The sequence below is a fragment of the Scomber scombrus genome, chromosome 23 (genome assembly GCF_963691925.1).
Source record: "Scomber scombrus chromosome 23, fScoSco1.1, whole genome shotgun sequence".
Classification (NCBI taxonomy): Eukaryota; Metazoa; Chordata; class Actinopteri; order Scombriformes; family Scombridae; genus Scomber; species Scomber scombrus.
In genome coordinates, this window is record NC_084992.1 from 10,429,909 (window position 1) to 10,450,438 (window position 20,530).

General features: G+C 39.6%; 2 protein-coding genes across 2 annotated transcripts; one reads left to right on the forward strand and one right to left on the reverse strand.

The window, feature by feature from the left end:
* The first annotated feature begins 261 nt into the window (after positions 1–261).
* Positions 262–7,134, forward strand: oxa1l (OXA1L mitochondrial inner membrane protein). The gene is made up of 11 exons (XM_062444754.1): positions 262–372; positions 1,702–1,836; positions 2,407–2,490; positions 2,589–2,799; positions 2,931–3,074; positions 3,186–3,271; positions 4,050–4,214; positions 4,946–5,050; positions 5,199–5,361; positions 5,451–5,531; positions 6,871–7,134. Exons 1-11 carry the CDS (start codon positions 262–264, stop codon positions 6,990–6,992), a joined length of 1,407 nt encoding a protein of 468 aa, XP_062300738.1. The 3' UTR covers positions 6,993–7,134.
* Positions 7,135–7,272: 138 nt separating this feature from the next.
* slc7a7 (solute carrier family 7 member 7) lies at positions 7,273–19,195 on the reverse strand. The gene is made up of 11 exons (XM_062444753.1): positions 18,968–19,195; positions 18,288–18,339; positions 16,337–16,981; positions 11,874–11,999; positions 11,636–11,780; positions 10,289–10,412; positions 10,095–10,198; positions 9,862–9,958; positions 9,578–9,727; positions 9,273–9,456; positions 7,273–8,042 (listed from the first exon to the last, which is right to left on the reverse strand). Exons 3-11 carry the CDS (start codon positions 16,821–16,823, stop codon positions 7,969–7,971), a joined length of 1,491 nt encoding a protein of 496 aa, XP_062300737.1. The 5' UTR covers positions 16,824–16,981; positions 18,288–18,339; positions 18,968–19,195; the 3' UTR covers positions 7,273–7,968.
* Positions 19,196–20,530: the final 1,335 nt, after the last annotated feature.

Genomic DNA, 20,530 nt, shown 5'->3' on the forward strand with positions numbered 1-20,530 from the left:
GATCCATCAAATGTGATTATAAAACACTTGTTACAAAGATTTGTAAAGGAGGCATGATACAGTTTAACAGTGGAATGGTTTTATCTGATTTTAAAATTATGACTATTAAGCTATACGGTTCGTTTTTCCTCACTACTGTGGACAAGTAAAGGCAGAAATGTGTAAAAGAGGCAGATAATAATGTTAAACGTAGCTTGGTGAGGAAAATGCGAGTGAATTGTCTCTTCGCGCTTTCCGTAGCAGGTTGTAATCTAAGTCAACATGGCCGCCATGCGGAGTGGGGTGACTCCGGGCTGCTTAGCGAGATGTTTCCTGAAACAAACTGGAAAACCGAGCCGGGGCAGCCATCCTCTTCCAGACATTTGGAAGCACGTAGGTCTTACTTACAACCCGCCGCCTGCTATTTCACCGCTGCTTCTGAATTAAAGACACAACAGAGACTTTCCCCCGGCTAACTCGCTAGCCGGTTAGCATCGTCACAGCGCTGTTATGAGCTTGTCTTCTGTGACTTTGACAGCAGCAGCCTCTGTAGCAGACACTCAGTTTAAGTGTTAATCACTACAGTTCATATGCGACAACTTATATAATTAGGTTAAAAACAACTAACTGCTTGCTTCTAGTTAATATGACCGTTTTTATGACATTATTGAGGTTTACCCTTTATCTCTGTGGGTCCTGCAGAAATCTCTCCTAAAGCTACAGATATTACAGCTGTTGCTCTCTCCTTTGTTTAGCTGCTTTTAATATAGGTTCAAATTCAAAGTAACTAAGCTGAGATTTAACACAGAGCGCTGTAGAAATCACCTGAATGCCCCTAGAGGTCACTGTGTTCAACTTAAACCTGATACTTGTGTTAAAGGACCAGTCCACAGGTTTTCAATTCTGTCTTAAAACAACAATCAGGGTGTCAAATGAACATTGGAAATATGGCTTTCTTGCTGTCCTGTTTGTACTGACCATCAGATGATCATTTCATGGTGCACTTATGCATACATGTACTCTACAACATCCTGATGAAGAGCTTAAACTTTAAGAGACTTTTACTCCCTTATTCTCGTCTAATGAGATGTCACATTAAAGAACTTTAACTTGACCTTGCAATATATATTCAAAATGTATTTAAAAGTTTATCTGAAGCTAATATGAAGCTTCAGCTTCTGAAATGATTCATATCAAAGTCCTTCTTTTTGTTACTATTCTTCCACCACAGGTCAACAGGGAAACACAAAGAGGGAATTTGATGCTCAAAAGATGTAAATGTGACAGATATCCTCTTGATATGACTAACTCAGACTACTGAAGCCTCATATAAGCTAACAGGAGGGATGATTACAGTGAGGAAAACCTCTTTAATGTTCATATGGACACCTGACACGTACATGAAAAATTGTGACCCTGAAAGAAAAGCTGAAAATCTTCACATTGGAATAGCTGAAAGTAGATAATTTTTCTTAACCAGTGGCTTAAACGATTGATTGATTATCAAAATAATTGTATATCAATGTCCTGATGATGAATTAATCAAGTATTCATTGCAGCTCTAAAGTATTTTTAATGCATCTAGGCTCTGAATGATAAAACATTGTATATTGCTCATTGGTATTTCTGCTGAATTCATTCATGGCTGCAGCACCAACATATGTCATTGTTGGGTAAAGTGATCACCTGCCTGACGTTCATTCCCTCTGCTTTTGCTAACAGCGTTTTCTGCAGAGGTCCCACCTGCACACAGTGTTTGAGTGCAGCAGTCCGACCACCAGGACTCTGCTGGGCCGGAGACAGCATGGGAAGTTTCTGTGGGTGAGCGCCGTGGCGGTCCGACACAACAGCTCACAGGTGAGTCTGCATACAGGTGATTCATCTGAGGGAAAAGTTACTGTTCAGGAAAGTTAGATTATCCCGTGGCTGCTTATGTTCAGTTTGTATTTTTTAACCAAGTACATGAAAGAAAGATTCAAATATTTATTTAAGATTCTGAGTTGCAGGTTTCTGTTATAAAAGTGACAAGAATTAGAAATATAAGCCTTTTTTCAATCATTATTAATGTAAATAGATCTTCAGCAAGATCATAAAAGATCATTATCACAGTATTTGTAATTATATCCTGCAATATTAATATGTATCGTCAAATTTAGATTAGGGCCCAACTGATGCTGGGTTTTTGCGGCTGACAGATATCAGGGAGTTAAAAAAATCTAATAAATGTGGTTATAGAACACTTGTTACAAAGATTTGTAAAGGGCATGAGGAGGGTGGGTTTGGAAGGACAAGAATCAAAGCAAACTGAATCAAATTGTGGCCACAGTGTGAGATTTTATGAAGCTCTAAATCTTTGCTACAAGAGTCAAATTCACATTAAAGAACTGTCGGATTAAACTCCTGCTAAAGTGATATTCTTGTCACCAGATCCCACCTGAGGGAGCTTCCTATGAACCTCCAGTCCTGCCGGCAGACCCCACCCCCATCATCGCACAACCAATCATTGAACAGGTGGCTGAAGCTACATCTGCTGATAAATACTCTGACGAAGGCCTCTCTTACATTCTCACTTGAATCGTGTTTTTCTGTGTTCGGATTCACATTTTCAGATCCCAGGCGCCCCCGTCATAACGCAGCCGATCATTGAGCAGGTGGCCGACGCTGCACCGACAGCAGTGGAGGTCCTGCAGGCTGCGGCTACAGAACCCACTTTAGCGGAGCTGGGACTCGCCGCGCACACACCAGTGGGACTGATCCAGAACTTGTTAGAGGTCATGCACGTGGATCTGGGTTTGCCCTGGTGGGGTGCCATCGTTGTCGGTAAGCAGTATAGTAGCATTATGAGAAAATAGTGAAGGTTATATCGGTATCAGAGGGTGATTTTTCTTTATGCGTCACTCATCGTCTTGTCTCTCTTCTTTGTTTCTATAAATCTTTCCGCCCTCGTTTAGGAACCGTGGTCGCTCGTCTGGCTGTGTTTCCAGTCATAGTGAAGGGCCAGAGGGAGGCGGCCAAACTGAACAACGTCATGCCTGAGATGACCAAACTCACCACCCGGATGAACGAGGCCAAACAGAGTGGAAATAAATTTGACTGTAAGCTTTCGCTCCTGTTTCTTGATTGCGTTTTTCTTTTCAGTCACAGTGCAGATGCTCATGCATGTGCGCGCTCTCAGAAATGAGCTGCTGTTTTTTTTCACATTGCAGTTGCCAAAGCCTACTCTGACCTGAACTTGTTCCAGAAGAAACATGACGTGAATCCTCTCCGTGGCTTCCTGGTTCCTTTGGTGCAGGTCAGTTTTATGACTAAAAATGGATTCTCGAACAATTGATCTTAAATTCAATCATATTTAAAACACAGCATACATCTAACTGATTAAAGCAAGATTTTTTATGTTGCCCTTATCTGGGGAAAAACCTGAATGTAACAAAATAATCATAATAATGGATTCAATATAAGGAGCTAAAAACTAATTTATTATAGAAACAACTCCAAAGAAATAGATTGAAATACTGATGTTTAATAGCATCTTTTTTTTTTAAACTTTGGACACAGATTCTCTCCTGTGAACTGCAGATTTCCAGTAAAACCTGCTGAATTTTAAAACCATCAAGGCCATTAAAATTAGATAACATAAGACATAAGAAGGTAATTATTTCTCATATGCTCTCATACAAACGACAATTAAAAACAGTAAATGTGTTTCATGTTCAAGTGCCAGATGAATTTCAACAAGGTCCTCAATAGTCCACGAAAATATGAAAAAAAGAACTAGAAAGATGCTTAATTCACATAAAGACGGAGAGCTCAAAGTTATCCCTTTTCTCTTGATGAAATGTATCCTAACTTTGGAGTGATATTTAGCCGCCTTCCTGACAACCTGCCTTACGTCATCTGGTTTTTAATGATATCAGTTTCTTCGCTTCATTAGCTCCAAAACTGAGCCCAGTTCAGCCTCTGAAGGACAGTAATGCATTAACTGCTTTGTAGGTTGTTTTCGTGCAATTTCTCTCCAGCCTTTGTATCAGTTATTTATCAGGACGACTCACTCCTCTGTCCATCTCCCGCAGGCACCAATCTTCGTCTCTTTCTTCATCGCACTGAGGAAGATGGCTTACCTGCCGGTGCCCAGCTTGCAGACTGGTGGTATGCTCTGGTTTCCAGATCTGACGATGTCAGATCCGTTCTACATCCTGCCTTTTGTCGTCACTGGAACAATGTTTTTCATCCTGGAGGTGAGCCAACCTTAAACTCAACTGGTCTGACAGGACTGTAAAAAACCTGTTGACCTGAATTGAGGATGCTTATTGGATGATTTATTCAGGAAATTACATTTGGTTTGCGTCTCATATTCGAGGACTAGACTGTTACACGTTCCCCAATTTACAATATTCTTTTGGAACGGAGAGCGTACTGATGTAGCAGCAGCTCCTCGCTTGGTGTTGCTAGGCTAGTGAGTATATTCAAGTCTGTGTATGTCAGAAGTAAAAGTGTCATTAGCTCACTTTAACTAACCAGAATTTCTGAAGGTTTGTATAATGTGGGTTTTTTTGCCACAGAAGAAATAAATTAACAAGTTGAACAAGCGTCTTTCAACATCTTTACTATAAAAACGTACCGGGGTCTGAGCCGTCTTTGAAGCTGCGATGAATTACTGCTGTCACAGATGATGAAGAGCTTAAATAGACAATCAGAAAAATGCTAACTTGACCGTTTCCAAGAGTGTGAGTGACTGATAGACAAGCTGCGTGTTATATCTTATAAATATCTTTTTCCATAAACAGGGGTTGGAAAAAGGGGGGTTGTCTTATATTCATGTCAATACGGTAATATGAACCCTGTCTCTCTTACTCTCTTTTTTATCCAGACAGAATAAACAATCAGCACAAACTCTAGATTATTAGTATATCAGGATTATCATCGGGCTGACGGTCACCTAAATAACTTCCACATTTGTCGCTTCCAGCTGGGTGCAGAGTCCGGTGTTGACAACCCCAATCTGAAAGCTATGAAGACTGTGTTCAGGATCATGCCCTTCGTCATCCTCCCTCTCACCATCAACTTCCCCACGGTCAGTTTGCCTCTCACTCGTATCTGTTTCTACTCTTTTTACAAGTGTTTTCCTTCATCTTATTACCAGTAAATACAACTTAAATCTCTAAAACTCTTTGTCACATTCAGTGTCTAAAGTCTTTTTTTCCTCCTCAAACAAACCTCAGGCTGTATTTACCTACTGGACGACCTCCAACTTCTTCTCCTTGGGTCAAGTCGCCCTGCTCAAACACCCCTTCGTCAGACAGAAACTGGGGATCCCGGAACGGATCAAACACCCGGAGTCCGCCCTGCCTCAAAACGAAGGCTTCATTGAAAGCATGAAGAAAGGTTGGTGTTTTAAACTACTTAAACCTGTTACATTATATTACAAGTTTTTAAAAAAACACTGATTTATTTTTCTTTGGTTGTGTCTCCAGGCTGGAAGAACGCACAGCTGGCTCAGCAGCTGGAAGAGAGGGAACGAAGGATCAAAAATCATCTGGACCTCGCTGCCAAAGGTCAGTCCCACCAGCAGCAGCTTCACATATGTCGATCCTCTCTCATCCAAATCGTAGCTTGGCTTGATTTTACAGTTTGTGACATCAGAAGAAAGAGGTGGCTGTTGTTTCTAAATGCAAATAAAGGATTGAGAGAAATATATGTATGTGGTAATATAAAAATATTATAGTTGGCTAAAATTATCTAAAATGAAAAAGAATAGTCTCTAAAAGATGCAACCCGTTAAATGCATAAAACAGTAGTTCCATAATTTTAATGAACTAAAGCTCAAAACTTGAAGATATTTAAAGGCAATTAAAAATCAAATCAGTGTTATCAAGAAAATAATGTGCAGTTAAAGAAATGAAACTCCACAACACAGTTTGTACATTATTTGCAGTAATGTAGAAATGGAGGAGGTGCTCCCCCTTGTGGCCATAGTCAGGTATTGCAACAATGACGCTTGAACAATAAAAAGATAATTATAGTAAGAAAAAAAGAGTATTAATGGGTATTGACGTTAGATTGAGAGTCAGAAATTGTTGTAATAAAAATGATCACCTTTATATATTGGTGGTACAGATTTACAAACTGCAGGTTGTCCTACTGTTCAATCAATAAGGCCATAAAGTTTGTTTTACTGCAAAATCAGCAGGTATTAGACGACTGATATGAATATTTAGCACCTAACTTTAAAGTTTTAGTGCTGTGTGTTGAAACAGTCTGTCAATACATTAATTAACAGATGTAATGTTAATTGGTAACTATTTCAGTCCGTTGGTTTTCTTGGTATAAAGTAGACTTGCTAACTTTGGGTTTTTAGCATTTTGTGATGTCACCATCAGCTCAAGGTCCCTGTAATCTGGGTTTTGTTGTTTGCTGCCTTGTTATAGCCTTGTGTGAGCGAGAACACAATTGGTCAGTTAATCAAAATATTTGTGAGTTGCACTCCTACATTAAACACACTTTATTTCATTTTCTGTATGTTTGCATTTGAAAATAAATCATTTATTGAGGCCATTTCAGGTTTATACATGATGCTGTAAAAAGAAAAAGAAGGAAAAAAAGCCATCTTATGTGGTTGCAATTTCTTATTTATTAATGCCTGTTGTGCACTATTTTAAATGCTTGTACCCTTCAAACAAGCCAAAGATCCAGAAAAGATCACTCTTTAGGTTTGAAACTACTTTGTGTTTGTATCATGTACTTCCTCATCCTGGCCGCTAGGTGGAGCCGTCAGCACGGTCGTCTGGCTGCTGCCAAGCATTCGACACCTGAAGCTGTTTACAAAGAAAACTGCAGCACATGTTTCATTCAGTTTGTCATTTCTGAAATTCCTTCTCTCTCTTTTTTTTGCAGGTCCACTGAGGCAGACGTTTACCCACAATCCTCTCCAGCAGACCCCTCCCGTAAGCGCAGGATCAGCCAAAGACAAGACAGCCGGTGGCAAAGCGAGGCCATGGAAGGACACTATTGGATGAATCAGAGCGGCTGATAGTTTGAGAGTATGATGAATTGTGTACATATTTATAGAAGGAGGAGGAGGGAAAAGAGGACAGGGTGGGTGAGAGTTGTCATTATGTATGTTATTCTAATTAAAATGTAAAACCTGCCTCAAAACAACCACTTTGGTGCATATATTGTCATTTTATATCACTACACAACACATGAATACACTTTACCAGTAATATCCTCGCAGCAAAAAGAAAGAAATGACTCTTTTATGTTGTCAACAAGAAATTTTATTATAAATATGTCTTTGCAGTTCAACTGTCTCAAACTCTTCTACGTTTAACAGCCCATCTTTGAGAGACACTGAAGAAAAAAAAAGTTAATTTGAGTAAAAATAGCCCTTTACTTTACTAGACCTTACAGCTCAAAGTACAAAACTTTTTCTCCACATGAGTGAATGAGGAGTTATATTCAAATCTTTGTTTTTACTTTGTGCAGATAATAATAATAATATTATCAAAGCTGTTTCTATGGTCAGCAGTGCTTTTAGTTTCAAAATGTTCTCCTGTCCACTTTTAACAATTTGACCATAATAACAATAATCTGTAACCTTCCAGTAAAATCAATCTCTCGGGTTATGTGACGTCACACATGACATATCAATTAAATAATCCTCTACAATAATGCGTTCAGTGATAAAAAAAACAAACAAACAGATGTAGTTGATTTCTTCAGGAGTGCATTAAAATGTTCTCTCTGAAGTCACAGTCAGCTTGAATGAACTCTTGCCAACGAGCACCCGGGCGCCATCATGCATGCATTCATTAACATTATCACCGGGGTGATGATTGACAGGTCAGAGAGCCGGGTCCAGCTCAAGCCCGATGTTAGTCCGTCGAGGCCTAAGAGCAGCAGTGACTGGCCAGGATGAGTTCAGGTTTGAGCCTCTGTGTGGTTTTTTTTGTGCGTTGTCAGTCTCCGGCAGGGTGTTAAAACCAAACGTCTCTACTCTTCCTTCTCGACGTCCATTTCAGTCAGGACGCAGTAGCACACCTTCTGAATGAACAGGCCGGACTTAGCTGAAAGAGGTGAAGACGAGAGAAGAGTTAAGCCAAATCCAGCTGTAGGAATTTAATTTGACATCTGTAAAAATCTGCAGTTCAGTGCTGGGTCCGAGCTAAGTAGTCAATATATGACTATTTCAGTTTATTAACACTTTAGCTTTTGAGCAGTGATATCTTATTTATTCATTTATGTTTTCTAATTAACCAGAGTGAACCATTTCTAATTATTAAATTCGATTTAGTTTTAAACATCTCACTGAACATTTGTAAAAATCCCAAAAGTCTAATGACTTCGTAACAATTCTTCAGATCATGCTCCACCAATTGATAGAAATGTCCATTAATGGTAGGAGTAATGTATTACTCACATTTTATTTATTTATTTATTTATTAAATATTGTCTGGAATACAAAGTCTTCAAAATCCAATGAGATTTCAACTAAATTAGTCAAACAAAAAATATCTTTTTTCACTTTATTGACATTTTATCCCCTTAGTTAAAGTTAAATAAAATATTTATTTAATATTTTATTTAGTACAAAAAGTAAACTACATTGAGTGTACTTTAAATGTAAATGGACATTTCTACTATTTGGTTTAGGCTCACAATAATAAAAAAAGATATGGTCAGTTAAAGAAATTAATATGTTTTCATTATTATTTTTTCCCAAAGTAAAAAAATAAAATAAATGTTCCTTTAAGTAAATACAGTTTCTTGTATTTCATCCAGCCTGCATTTAAGTACATTCCGTTAATGCTGAATGATACTGATGGATCTCTTTAAAACAAGGTTGGCCCACAAGACGTTATCATAAGGCCCCTCACATGTTCCTCACATCTGGCCTGCGTTTCTTTTAAAACCCCCATTGTTATTTTTATTTTGTTTTTTCAGTTGTTTCTTTATGGCATTTTCTAGTTGCAAAATTGGAGCATAAAAATGTATTTTATCTTTATTTCACATTTAATATTCAGTAAGTTGCACATAGCTGTCGACATAAACACTTTAACTATGACCAGCAGCGGTCTGATTTACCCATGATATCAAGCACCATTACTTTGCTAAACATGTAGAGCATTATGTTAGATGTGAGAGTTCTGTGGTGGTGTTTGCAATAAACGTTATTGGCTTTCACTGTTTAAAAAAGTGATCATGGACCTCCTTTGACCAACCTAGACATTGATCCCCAAGTAATACTATGAGCCCTCTGCTTTAAAAAGAGGAGGAAAATCCTGCCGTTTTCTTACCGATGAAGTCCTTTAGCAGCTTTGGCCTCTTATAGGCTGGAGTTTTGCAGAACAGGAAGTAAACGGGCACTCCTGACAGGGCGATGCCAATGCCGATGAGGGAGTTGATGGTGTCACTGTAGAGCGGCACCACCACCAGGAAGACGGTGAGCAAACAGAAAATGATGGGATAGAAGAGACTGAGCTGAGGGACGAAGAGAGGGCGGAAGAGAGATTAGACTTAGATGTCTTGAATCTAGAAAGAATCTACATATATTTAGTCTATTGTGGCCGTGAATTGTTGATGAAATATTGCAATACACTACCTTCAGTGGTCTCTTTCTGTCCGGCTGCTTCCAGCGCAGATACAGTTGTCCCAAAATGGACAAACCCACGAAGAACCAATAGCTGAAGCTGTAGTAGTTGATCAGCCTGAAGACGTCCTCTACGCACAGGTAAATGAGAGCCATGAGCCCCTGCAGAGTATAAAAAGCAAGTCAGGTAGAGAAATGTGAGGATGGGTCAGCTTTTTTGGCAAGGATGCACCACTTTAAATAAAATTTTGAACCCCTTATTTAACAGACAAACTAGATGATAAGGGCAGACTGACGTTGAAGAGCAGGGCAGGGATGGGAGTGTAGCGGGTGACATGGATCATGCACAGGGTGTCGGGCAGGTGGCCCTCTCTGGAGCCCACGAAGAACAGCCTTTTGAGACACAAAAATATGGAACAGAGTGGTGATGAGTGACGCTGATGGACACAAGTAACAACTAGTGGGCTTCTGATAACGCAAGGATGAAATGACGGCACAAAATGTTCCTAAAAAGCACAGAATCACTCACCTGGAGGACGCCAGGATGGAGGCGTTTAGTCCTCCGAAGCAGGACAGAGCCACAGCTAAGGGGATAGTCCAGTTCATCACTCCAAACACCTTGTCTGCAAATGTCTGGAGAGAGACAACAGAGGAGTTTTTAACTAAATATGATGAATATAAAGCTTAAATAAGGTGATTTATTGTGAGGTTACAGGCACTTACCACTGCTACAGCATCACTGTCTAAGATGGCGTTCATGGGTAGGATGGTGTAGTAGGCCACATTGGTCAAAATGTAGATCACTGTCACTATAGGCATGGAAATAGCGATGGCCAGCGGCAGATTCCTGTAATTAACACAAATAAACAGCAGAGGGAAGCAAAAAAGTGAGACGATACATAGATTCAAGGGTTCCTCATGAGTCTCCGGGTCAAGAGCCAATTGACTCCATGGGTGAGGGGAAGAATGAGGATTGGGGTGAGGTGGGGGTGTTTATCACTTAATCTGCCTGGGAACTCGGAGAGAGGCCTGTGATCCAATCACATGTGTACCCTCGCTTCATTTGATTAGTTTTTGGCTGTTTGAGTCACAGCAACAGGCTCAGGCACACACATACTTTTAATGTGGTCTCCTTCAAAGACATCAACACAAACCTTTCTTTCCCCTCGCTCTTCATTTTGTCTGTCACATCCTGTTTACTACGTGAGTTTGTGGCTGACATGTCAGAAAGACAAGGTATCAATCACATTAAAAAGGAATTGTTAAGAGTCTACATTGCATACAGTGTGAAACCAAATAGTATATAATGAATGAGCCTTTTTTCTTTCAAATGTTCTAATAATTTGTGCGAAATACCCTAAAAATAACTGTTAAATATGTTGTGTTTGGGACAGAACTGGATGATCATTGTGTCTCCACTTTTAGACTAACTGTCGTATTTTTTCCTTCACATATAATGAGTACAAATTCATAAATGTGTGGACATAATGAAGGTGAACAATCTACAATCTCCCAATAATGTTCATGTTAAGATAGTGCTACCAATCATTTCATTTAAAATTATGACATAACTAATTAATCTTTGTGCCTGTCTAGGAAAGGTCAATGAATGGAGACTGAGATCTTATTTAAGGCACTGCTTCTCCTCTGGGAACTGATTTCCTGTTTTCTGCCCTGAATCACTGTGGTGGAGTAAACACACTGTGGATTCGGTAAACAAGTATAGTGAAACATGGTTAAAAAAAATAGTAAAGGAATTAAGTAAAAACAAAGTTGCTTAATGATTCTTTTTTACGACTATTCAGGAGTCTCATCCGGCTCAAAAGTCAGTGCAGACACGTAGATCCAAAACATGTATATCCACAATAACGATGGCCATAATTTCTTGTATGAAGTGATGGGAAATCATTACAGCTGGTGCAGTGGTGAATAATAAATGTTCTACCAAAGTGAATTATCACTGTAAAATATGAAATATCAGCTCGTGTCCCAAAATGTATTTAAAAACCCGATAAACTGAAAGCAATCAAATGCCATCATCTTTATCTCCCTCCTGCCCGCCTTCCTCACCTCTCTGGGTCCTTGATCTCCTCTGTGACAAAGTTGAGGGTGTCCCATCCAGAGTAGGAGAACAAAGCCGAGTACAGAGCCAGAGCGATGCCTCCGGGGTCCTGGGATGAGCCTTCGAACAAACCCTCAAAGTTCTGCGTGTGACCTGAAAACACAGACACAAAGGAAAAGGTAAGTAATGGAATATGATGTCATGATTATTTGACTGTTATTTCAAGGCGAATATAAGATGAAAGACCTTCTCCAATCTTCACCAGGCCAGTGATGATGACCGCAATGAGAGCGATGACTTTGGCGTACGTGAAGAAGTCCTGGACTCTGGTGCCCCACTTCACATAGGCGCAGTTCACAAAGGTCAGCAAACCTGAGGGGAAATACCCACAATAAGTTCATATACACTCAATAAACATGGATGTATTACTGATACAAACATCCAAATGGATTTCTTGAGAACCAAATGAATCCCTCAACAGTCTCGGTGGTGACATTTGCTCTGTAAACTCAGCGCTCGTTTCCGTGTGAGAGTTTGCTGGGTTTAAGGAAACGGTGCTGCTGACTCAAGCAGACTGTTGTTTGTCAGACGAGGAAACAGCTGAGTGCAGCACATACAACCCCACACACACTCACACACACTTACACATACACACACAAACACAAGGGCCCGCTAGTACAATCATAGAGATGAGAGAAAATGTAAAAGAGCTTTTATCAAATTTAATCCAAGCTCCTTGTGAATTTCTACTCGGTGATTTTTTAACCATTTACTCTGCTCAGCTGCTGCTTTTTCCTTGCTGCCCTCCTTCACTTAAAGCAGCATTGATGTTTTTGGATGTTTTCATGCTTCTTTCTTTCTGAGACTTATCTCTGTCTTGACCCTTATCAGCACATGATCCCTCCAGTTCATAAATGTTAGGACAGTAAGGAGCAGGATATCTGCTCCTTTTGAATCCTCCAGTGTCCCAATAGTGGTCAACTGCATAAGAAACAACATAGAGACTCAAAATGTCTTTAATTTCTGTCAAATAAACCCTGCTCTGAAAAGTATTTCATTATTTCACTATGAAGTTGAATCTCCTTTTTTAACCTTACATTTCTACTAATTTACCCATGTAGAATTTCAATTTTTTTTTTAATGGGATTAATGGATTAAAATTAATTCAGATATTGTAAATGGGAAATTGAATTTTTCAGGGTAAAAAACCTTCATTTTTCCAAAAGCCGTATAAAAACACCCCTTTATTTATACCTTAAAAGAAAATGCATGTATTAATTAAGTGACATTGGATGATTAAGGAGTTTTCAATCTAGGGTGTTTTTAAGGGGTTTCGTTTATGCTCTTTAAGAATCCCTTAATTATTTCTTAAACTAATAAATCAGGGATTATGTAGCCCTTAAATAGTACCTAATTTGTAAATTTAAAGTGCAATGTATGACATCGAGCCCCACTAGATGTCGCACTAGAGCAACAGCATCTCAGATCAAAACAAATGTGCGACACCTGAAACAACAGCTCACGAAACTCAGATCAAACTTTCAGTGTACTCTTTGGCTTTAATATGAGAAACTTTGTGAGCCCGCATGTTGGAAACTGAGGAGGCCATGAGAGAGACACAGATGCACGCACGACTGGACAGGCTACGAAAACAAAGAACAGAGGCTGAGATTACAACACACACAGGTGGTGGGACTTCATTGTCTGCTTAGGATGCCATTACTTTACTATATCCTTACATAGTAAATAGTTGTTTGCTGACATCTAGTGGGGATGAATATCGTATATTGCACCTTTAAAGGTTTCTAAGATGAAGGTATTTTAAGGGGTTTGTGTTTACCTTTAAAACCAAATAAAAAGGATCTTTGACGATCATACAAAACAAGCCTAAGGGGTTGGGTGTGTTTTCAGGGGGGAAATAATGAATAATTAATGGTATTTTAAGGAGGTGATTGTTTAAACATTTGTCCTGACTCCACTTGTCTTGTGCACACTGACTAAACAAGTTCAGCTACAAACCAGCTGAGTGAACATATTTTATCTACAGTTAAGTTCTTATCACCTCTCACTGACCTCCACATCAGCCAGACGTTTAATGATCGGACCAAAACAGCGTAACATCACTGTCCTTTTCCCCCTCCACGCTGACCACCGAAAGGCCTCCCACTCAGGCCGCAGTGAGAGGAGGCTTCAGTGATGAATCATAACACTATCATCTTCCACCACAGTGACAGGTAGAGGATCATAACAAATCCATTAACAGCACGAGGCCCAGTCAAACACAATAAAACACAACGTTTTACAGGGAGGCAGCCAGCGATGAGCGGTGGCCGGGGAGACGTTGCCACACAGAAGTAGAGGCGTGGTGTGTTGACAGTGGAAGGTTAGAACGGTGGGAGGTGTGAGATCGAGTGTAGGAGGATGGCTTGACTGGTAGTACAGGTCAAATGTGCTCCAGATGTGAGGTGAAATAGAGATCCTGAAGAGTGATTCATTTGTTCACTAACTGTGAATCCAGGACTCTGGATGGGAGCAGCTAAAAAACATGATTGTTATTGTATTGGAAAATAAGTTAACAACTATGGAGCTCTTTAAAATGTTAGTACTGATTTGGCTCCTTCTTAACTTAAAGGGTTAATAATGTTTTTTTCTGTGTAATGAAGATGGGTTTTTTTTAACTGTGATTGATTTAGTTTAAGTTTAAGTTGATAAAAAAAGTTTTAAAAAAGTTTTAATTACTTCGTCTATAATTATAAGATTCAAAGACAAAATGTAATAGACTATATAAAAATATCAGAGGTGCCATTGGTTTGTGGACTCCCATTCTGAAGCCTCGAGTTTAACATTTTGACCATCACCATCTTGGATATTGAAGCCAGAAGTGATAAGAAGACGGAGCTCCCGAGGCTCCCATTGCAGTGACTAGTCAATCACAAGTTAGTCACTCCCTTAAGTATAATCTGCTTTATCATCAAATTCAGATTAAATTGAGCCATAATTTACTAAATGACCATCACGATGAACTTGGAACTAGTGATTGGATATGGATAGAGACCATAAAGTCATTAGGACACCCTTTACTGAGCTAATAATTCACGTGAGAAGTGAGTCATTTTCCCATAAACACATAAACTATACAAACTAACTTCTTTATGGAGCCAGCAGGTTATCCCCTACTGGCCATTAGATAGAATAGAGATTAAAGAACTTCTCCATTGGCTTAAATTTTCAGACCCACTTGCTCTATATTCAAAAGTATGAGATGCTGAATCAAGTATCTGACTTACTGAGTCAAAATTACGAAATAGTAAGTAAATTATGACTCAATAGTAAAAGCTTTTTACCTTGTAAATCATAATTATCCAATAGTAATTCAAGGTTTTGACTCAGTATCTAATCATCTTCACTCATTAAGTCATAATTTTGATTTAGTAAGTCAAAACTATATCTTGTATAATTCTAACTTTTATTTAGATTTTTTAGTTTCTATCACTATTTATTCGGTACTTGGCATAAAGGAGCTTCCGTAGTTTTGGACCAACTTCTGTTAAAGTTAACAGGCAATAGTCTGAAGATGGGCCTTTTCCTAATTAAACTTAAGTTAAAAAGAACTAAAGTAGGATATTAAAAAATTATATAAAATTATAATGATATGACCAAAACCTTGATCTCAGCAGAAACAGGAAAAGTCAAAATTGTGGCATAGAGGAACTGTAAAAGTCCGGTCTGATCACATAGTTTCCACACAGTTTCCCAGTCTCAAAGAGTAAAAGTTTATCAATGAGACCTTCACTAACAGGAAACAGGTTTAATTTGGTTTTAAGCTGGACTCCTGTGCTGAGCTATCAGATGCTGCTCAGGTCAGAGTCTCCCTGCAATAAGGACTTTACCTCACAGCTATCAGCACTCTCAGCCCTCCTCAGAGCACTGCTTATCGGTGCGTGGCACGAGTATGTACGCTATGTGAGTGTGTGTTCAGATGGGGGTTTAATGGATGAATGAGTAATATTTATTGCCAGCACGTGTACAATTTGTATATTTTTATCTTTAATAATAGGTCTTATCTGTGTGCTATTGCCTAATCTCTCTGTCCATCTTTCTCTTCTTGTCTCAGAGTCTGGTTGTCCGCGTGCTGGTATTTCATCACCTCAAGAGTTGTTTCCAGTTGCTTAGTGAGCAGTTTTGTGAATTTCTCGTTAGTTTGATTAATACAGTTTGTCAGCTTTGCCCTTTCTCTGTGCCATTGTGTTCTAGTTACCGCAGCAATCTGGGCTGCCTCCATCAGAAATGTTACCCTTTACATTTATGAAGAGTTTCTTGCTGTTTCCAGGGCAAAAACCCTGTGACCCGAATCCTTATGTGCAAGACGCCATGCCAGGATTTCTAAATCAGTTCTCGAAGATTGAGTAAAATGGCTTTTCCCCTTACTCTGCTTAATTGGCACAGGAGCCTTGGGGTCACTTGGTTCCTCTTTCATGTGCTGTGGATGTGTTCTTCTGCTGACTGCAGCTGTGCTGTCACCATTTTTCAGTTCTCCTGTCTGTAAACCACAACTCACATGCTTTCTTTCCCACGTGCAATTGAATGTGGTTGTAACCGAAAATCTTCTCTGACTCATAATTCACCACTTACACTGACTCATCTGTCATTCTATGTCATGCACAAGCAATAGACGCACATTCACACACACACTCCAGATGTGTACTTACATATACAAGCAGCAGCCAGCATCCTGTTGGCCAAGTATGGAGCGATACAGGTGGGGAAGACGGGCTGCACCATGTAGTTGGAGAAGGTGATGGCTATGACGGCCTGGCTGGTCGGCTCGATGATCAGCAGCGACGTCCACAGGCGGATGAAGGCCATGAAACCTCCAAATGCCTCCAGGATGTAGGCGTAGGATGCGCCGGACTTGGTGATGGTGGTCCCCAGCTCGGCGTAGCAAAGGGCGCCGAACACGGAGAAGATCCCACCGATGGTCCACACCACCAGGGACAGGCCGTAGGAAGCGCTGTGGATGAGGACACCCTTAGGTGAGACGAAGATCCCCGAGCCGATCATGTTGCCCACGATCAGGCACACCCCGTTCAGGAGGGAGATCTCTTTCTTCAGCTTCATGGACTCGTCTTTAGGCTTCTCAGACGGGGGGCTGCCGTTTGGTGCCTCTTGTGTTGGGGCAGGGCTGTAGGAAGCCATTGTTCGTGTTTTGGTGTCTTATTTATTATATATCAATTAAAAAACTAAAAAACAGTTCTTTTAATGAGATTTCAGTCACAAAAGTAGTGTTTTTCTCCTTGATGTGACACTGAAGACTTCAACTTTTCCCTCAGCTATCGTTGATCATCTCCTGCCATCTGTGGGGGCAACGCAGAAGGTCATGTCAGTGATGCTGTTACCATGGAGACTGATTTTACATAGCACAAATATAAATACCCACGTTGTTTCAATCTTGTGCAAATCTAGTCAGACGAAAACATATTTTTATGTCACAGGCACTAATGTGGGAACAAACATGCAAGAATACCACAGTTTGGTGGATTGGAGAGCCATTAGGCCTCACGGCAAATGGCCTTTTAAGGTTGAGTGTATTGACAGAGAGAGAGAGAGAGAGAGAGAGAGAGAGAGAGAGAGAGAGAGAGAGAGAGAGAGAGAGAGAGAGAGAGAGAGAGAGAGAGAGAGAGAGAGAGAGAGAGAGAGAGAGAGAGAGGAGCAAACATGCCTGAAAACACCGGCTTTTCACTAGAAACCATACGTCTAGCTGAGGAAGAATTTCCGACTGAGACACACACTTTGATTATTAGCCAACACACACACATTAGCTTGTAGGGTTTTAGAGTGTCAGCATAGTGGCTGGTCACATGTTTTCCAAAGTTCATTATCATCAGCATGGAGTTTGATGATGAGTCAGACACATGTAGGGCACCATTCACCTTTCCGCTTCAGTAATTGAATGACATTGTGTTAATGGGCTCCAATTTGCTGCAATCTTAATAAAACTCACACATTTAATGAGGTTTTGAATGACCTAAATAAAGGCTGAGATTCCAGTAACGTTATATTAAGATTGAACAAACAAATTTTAACTATCCTGAAATATACACTCCTATCTGATACTTTTAAAAAGGGATCTAATGATGAGAAGCATACAAAAATAACTGGTTGTATAGTGAAATTTTAGATTTAACAGTTGTTTCAATGTGATTTTAAAGGATCTGCTTGATTTTGAGATAATTATCCATCATCTTATCAACTATTTGTACCCTCTTACTTTATTTTAAAGCTGTTATGGCTCCATGTAGGCATCTACAAGGCATGTTCTCACCTTAAAATCACCCAAAATGTTTCTTGGGCTGTTTAAGTATTTTTTTAATGAGCAGACATTGATCAAACAACCAAGAACAGTGACTCATACTGAGACAAAATGTAGCTTAGAAACACAAAAAGACCTCAGGGAGTCAACAGCAATTGATCCCAAGATAGCAGACAGAGGACACCAAATAAGTGATACAGGCAGAGAAAGGATCGTCAAACTGAGTCAGGTAACTCAATCAACATGTGCAAAGATCTATTTTACAGTGCAATCAACCATATATTCAAAATGCAAGTTAGAAGTACAAATGAAAGTGTGAAGCCTGTGAGGATATTGAAAAGTTCAGATACCTTGTGGCACAGCGGCAGCAGATCAGCAGCACGTGGGTTCATGAAGGAGTGACTGCAAAGGAGAAGGACAGTAGATTGAGTGTCTTTGCATGTGATCAAATGCGTGCTGGAGACACTGAGAGGCGAGGCTCTTACAGAAAGACAGTGCAAGGTCCAAAAGCTGCTGATAAGTACAGCCTTACATGAGTTACTCAAGGTTACATCCTGGATCATGAAAATCCTCTTCACTGGGGGCGTATAGTGGAGGTTATTCAGCTCATTTTAAGAGATGGATGAATCATTAATCAATGAAACCCACCTTTCATTGTCATGAGGATTTATTTATTTTAATTAGATTTGAAAGGTGCTTTTGAGATATCAGGTTCAGCTTCTATCAAACATTCAAAATCCAATTTTTTCTTATTTGAAATATAAATTAGCTAAATGTAACACACTTGCCTGAAAAAGTGTCTTCTAAGCTCGTTGCCAGTGTCACAGAGCCACTGTTGCTTTGATTTTAAGGATGCAGCTGTACAGGCAGTGCCAAAAGTCAACGCGGAAAAACATTAAGTTAATAAATGATAAGCAGACCCGAGCATGTGTTGTAAACGAGGCTATAATGATTTCATATCAGTGGAAATTACCCTGATGAAGACAGTGAAGCACAAGCAGCTGTTTGGAGGGGGGGGGGGGAGACTCACCTTTTCCAGACGCGTTCAAGCTCCGTTTTTTTGGGGTCTCCTTCCTGGTGTCCAACAGGCGCAGCAGGAGCAGCAGCAGTTTAATCACTGATCACACACATAAAATGTACGAATGTCTTATCTCTCCTCATCGACTCGCCGTCTCATTATTGATCTTTCTCTTTCTCTCTCTCTGTGTTTTTGTCAGTGTAATGAAGCCTCCGTACAGTACGTCCTGTTTCCTCTTGTTTTGACTTCCACCACTGCACTCCTCAGCTGATGCACTTGTGGCTTTTATGCACTTCTGGTTTCTATAGCTTTACTACCAAGGAAACGGGTGAGACGAAGGGAGGAGGTGGGGGCTTGAGGGGAGGAGGAGGGGGGGGGGAGGGGGGGTGGGCTTAATTGCCCCGCATTGTGTCTCCTGAATGAGTTTAATTAAATTATCACGCACATCAAGCACGTTTGATAAATGTAACAGCAGCGCCATGCGATTATAAAAAAAATGATCATGCAAATACAGCTTGAGTCATTTTATTTTAATTAATTAAAGTAGCACATATACACTCTAAAGTATGTATTGATTTTCCATTAGGGTCTATTAAACAGTGGTGGAATTGAACTAAGCACAATTAAACTTAAGTACTTACATTTCCTGCAACTTTAAACTTTAGAACTCCACTACATTTTAAAGGGACATATTGTACATTTTACTCCACTGTACTGTATGTGTATGGCAGGTTTAGCTATTAGCTGCTTTGAAGATTAAAATGTTACATGAAAATATGAATTTTTCATAGATTTAACTACAAAACAGTGAAAAAACAGAAAAGAAAGTGGTTAAAATGACTTTCACTTCAGTCATCTACAGTAAAATTATCCCATCTTGAGTGACGGTAATCTAAAATTTGAATACAGCAATTTTATAACATTTGATTTAACTATTTTTTTGAATTAGGATTATGTTTTTGATACATTAAGTTAATTTTCCTAGTAGGCTATGTGCTTTAACTTAAAAGACGGGTTCACCATTTTTCATGTCCGTCTTATAGTCAGGGCCCCAAATGAGCACTGAGGGTTTTTTCCACCCATTATCATTCCTCCTGTTCATACTAGATCCCTTCATAATGCATTTACAATGTAATTGACGGAGTCCAAAATCCACAAGCTTCCTACTGTGCAAAAATGTATTTAAAAGTTTATCTGAAGCTAATGTGAAGCTTCAGCAGTCCAAATGAGTCAAATCAAGTAGATATCTTTCAACATTTAGTACCAAAGCCTCTCGTTTTGTCACAGATATATTCTTAAGTTTGCAGATGACTGATTATCATAATACTATTATAGTCAGTCGCCTCCATGATGATGAATCAAGTCATGGTTCTGTGGTTGATTTGTTTTTAAATTGGTGCCAAAACTCATTCCTCCAACTCAGCATTTCAAAGATAAAGACATGGGACTAGACTTCAGACGCCATCCTCCTCCCACTCCATAATTGAAGGTCAAGAGGAAGAAGCTTTTTTCTGAGCTTGAACACCTTGATTTAATCATCTGTAACACTTTTTAATGGAGCCTAATACTGAAATG

Excerpts from the sequence above, each read along its gene's own strand:
- oxa1l (XM_062444754.1), top strand. The coding sequence starts at position 262 with ATGGCCGCCATGCGGAGTGGGGTGACTCCGGGCTGCTTAGCGAGATGT. Across the intron at positions 3,075-3,185 it reads GAGTGGAAATAAATTTGACT|TTGCCAAAGCCTACTCTGAC; the intron begins GTAAGCTTTCGC and ends TTCACATTGCAG. Across the intron at positions 5,051-5,198 it reads TCACCATCAACTTCCCCACG|GCTGTATTTACCTACTGGAC; the intron begins GTCAGTTTGCCT and ends AACAAACCTCAG.
- slc7a7 (XM_062444753.1), bottom strand. The coding sequence starts at position 16,823 with ATGGCTTCCTACAGCCCTGCCCCAACACAAGAGGCACCAAACGGCAGC. Across the intron at positions 10,199-10,288 it reads ACAGTGATGCTGTAGCAGTG|ACATTTGCAGACAAGGTGTT; the intron begins GTAAGTGCCTGT and ends GTCTCTCTCCAG. Across the intron at positions 9,728-9,861 it reads TCCCTGCCCTGCTCTTCAAC|GGGCTCATGGCTCTCATTTA; the intron begins GTCAGTCTGCCC and ends TATACTCTGCAG.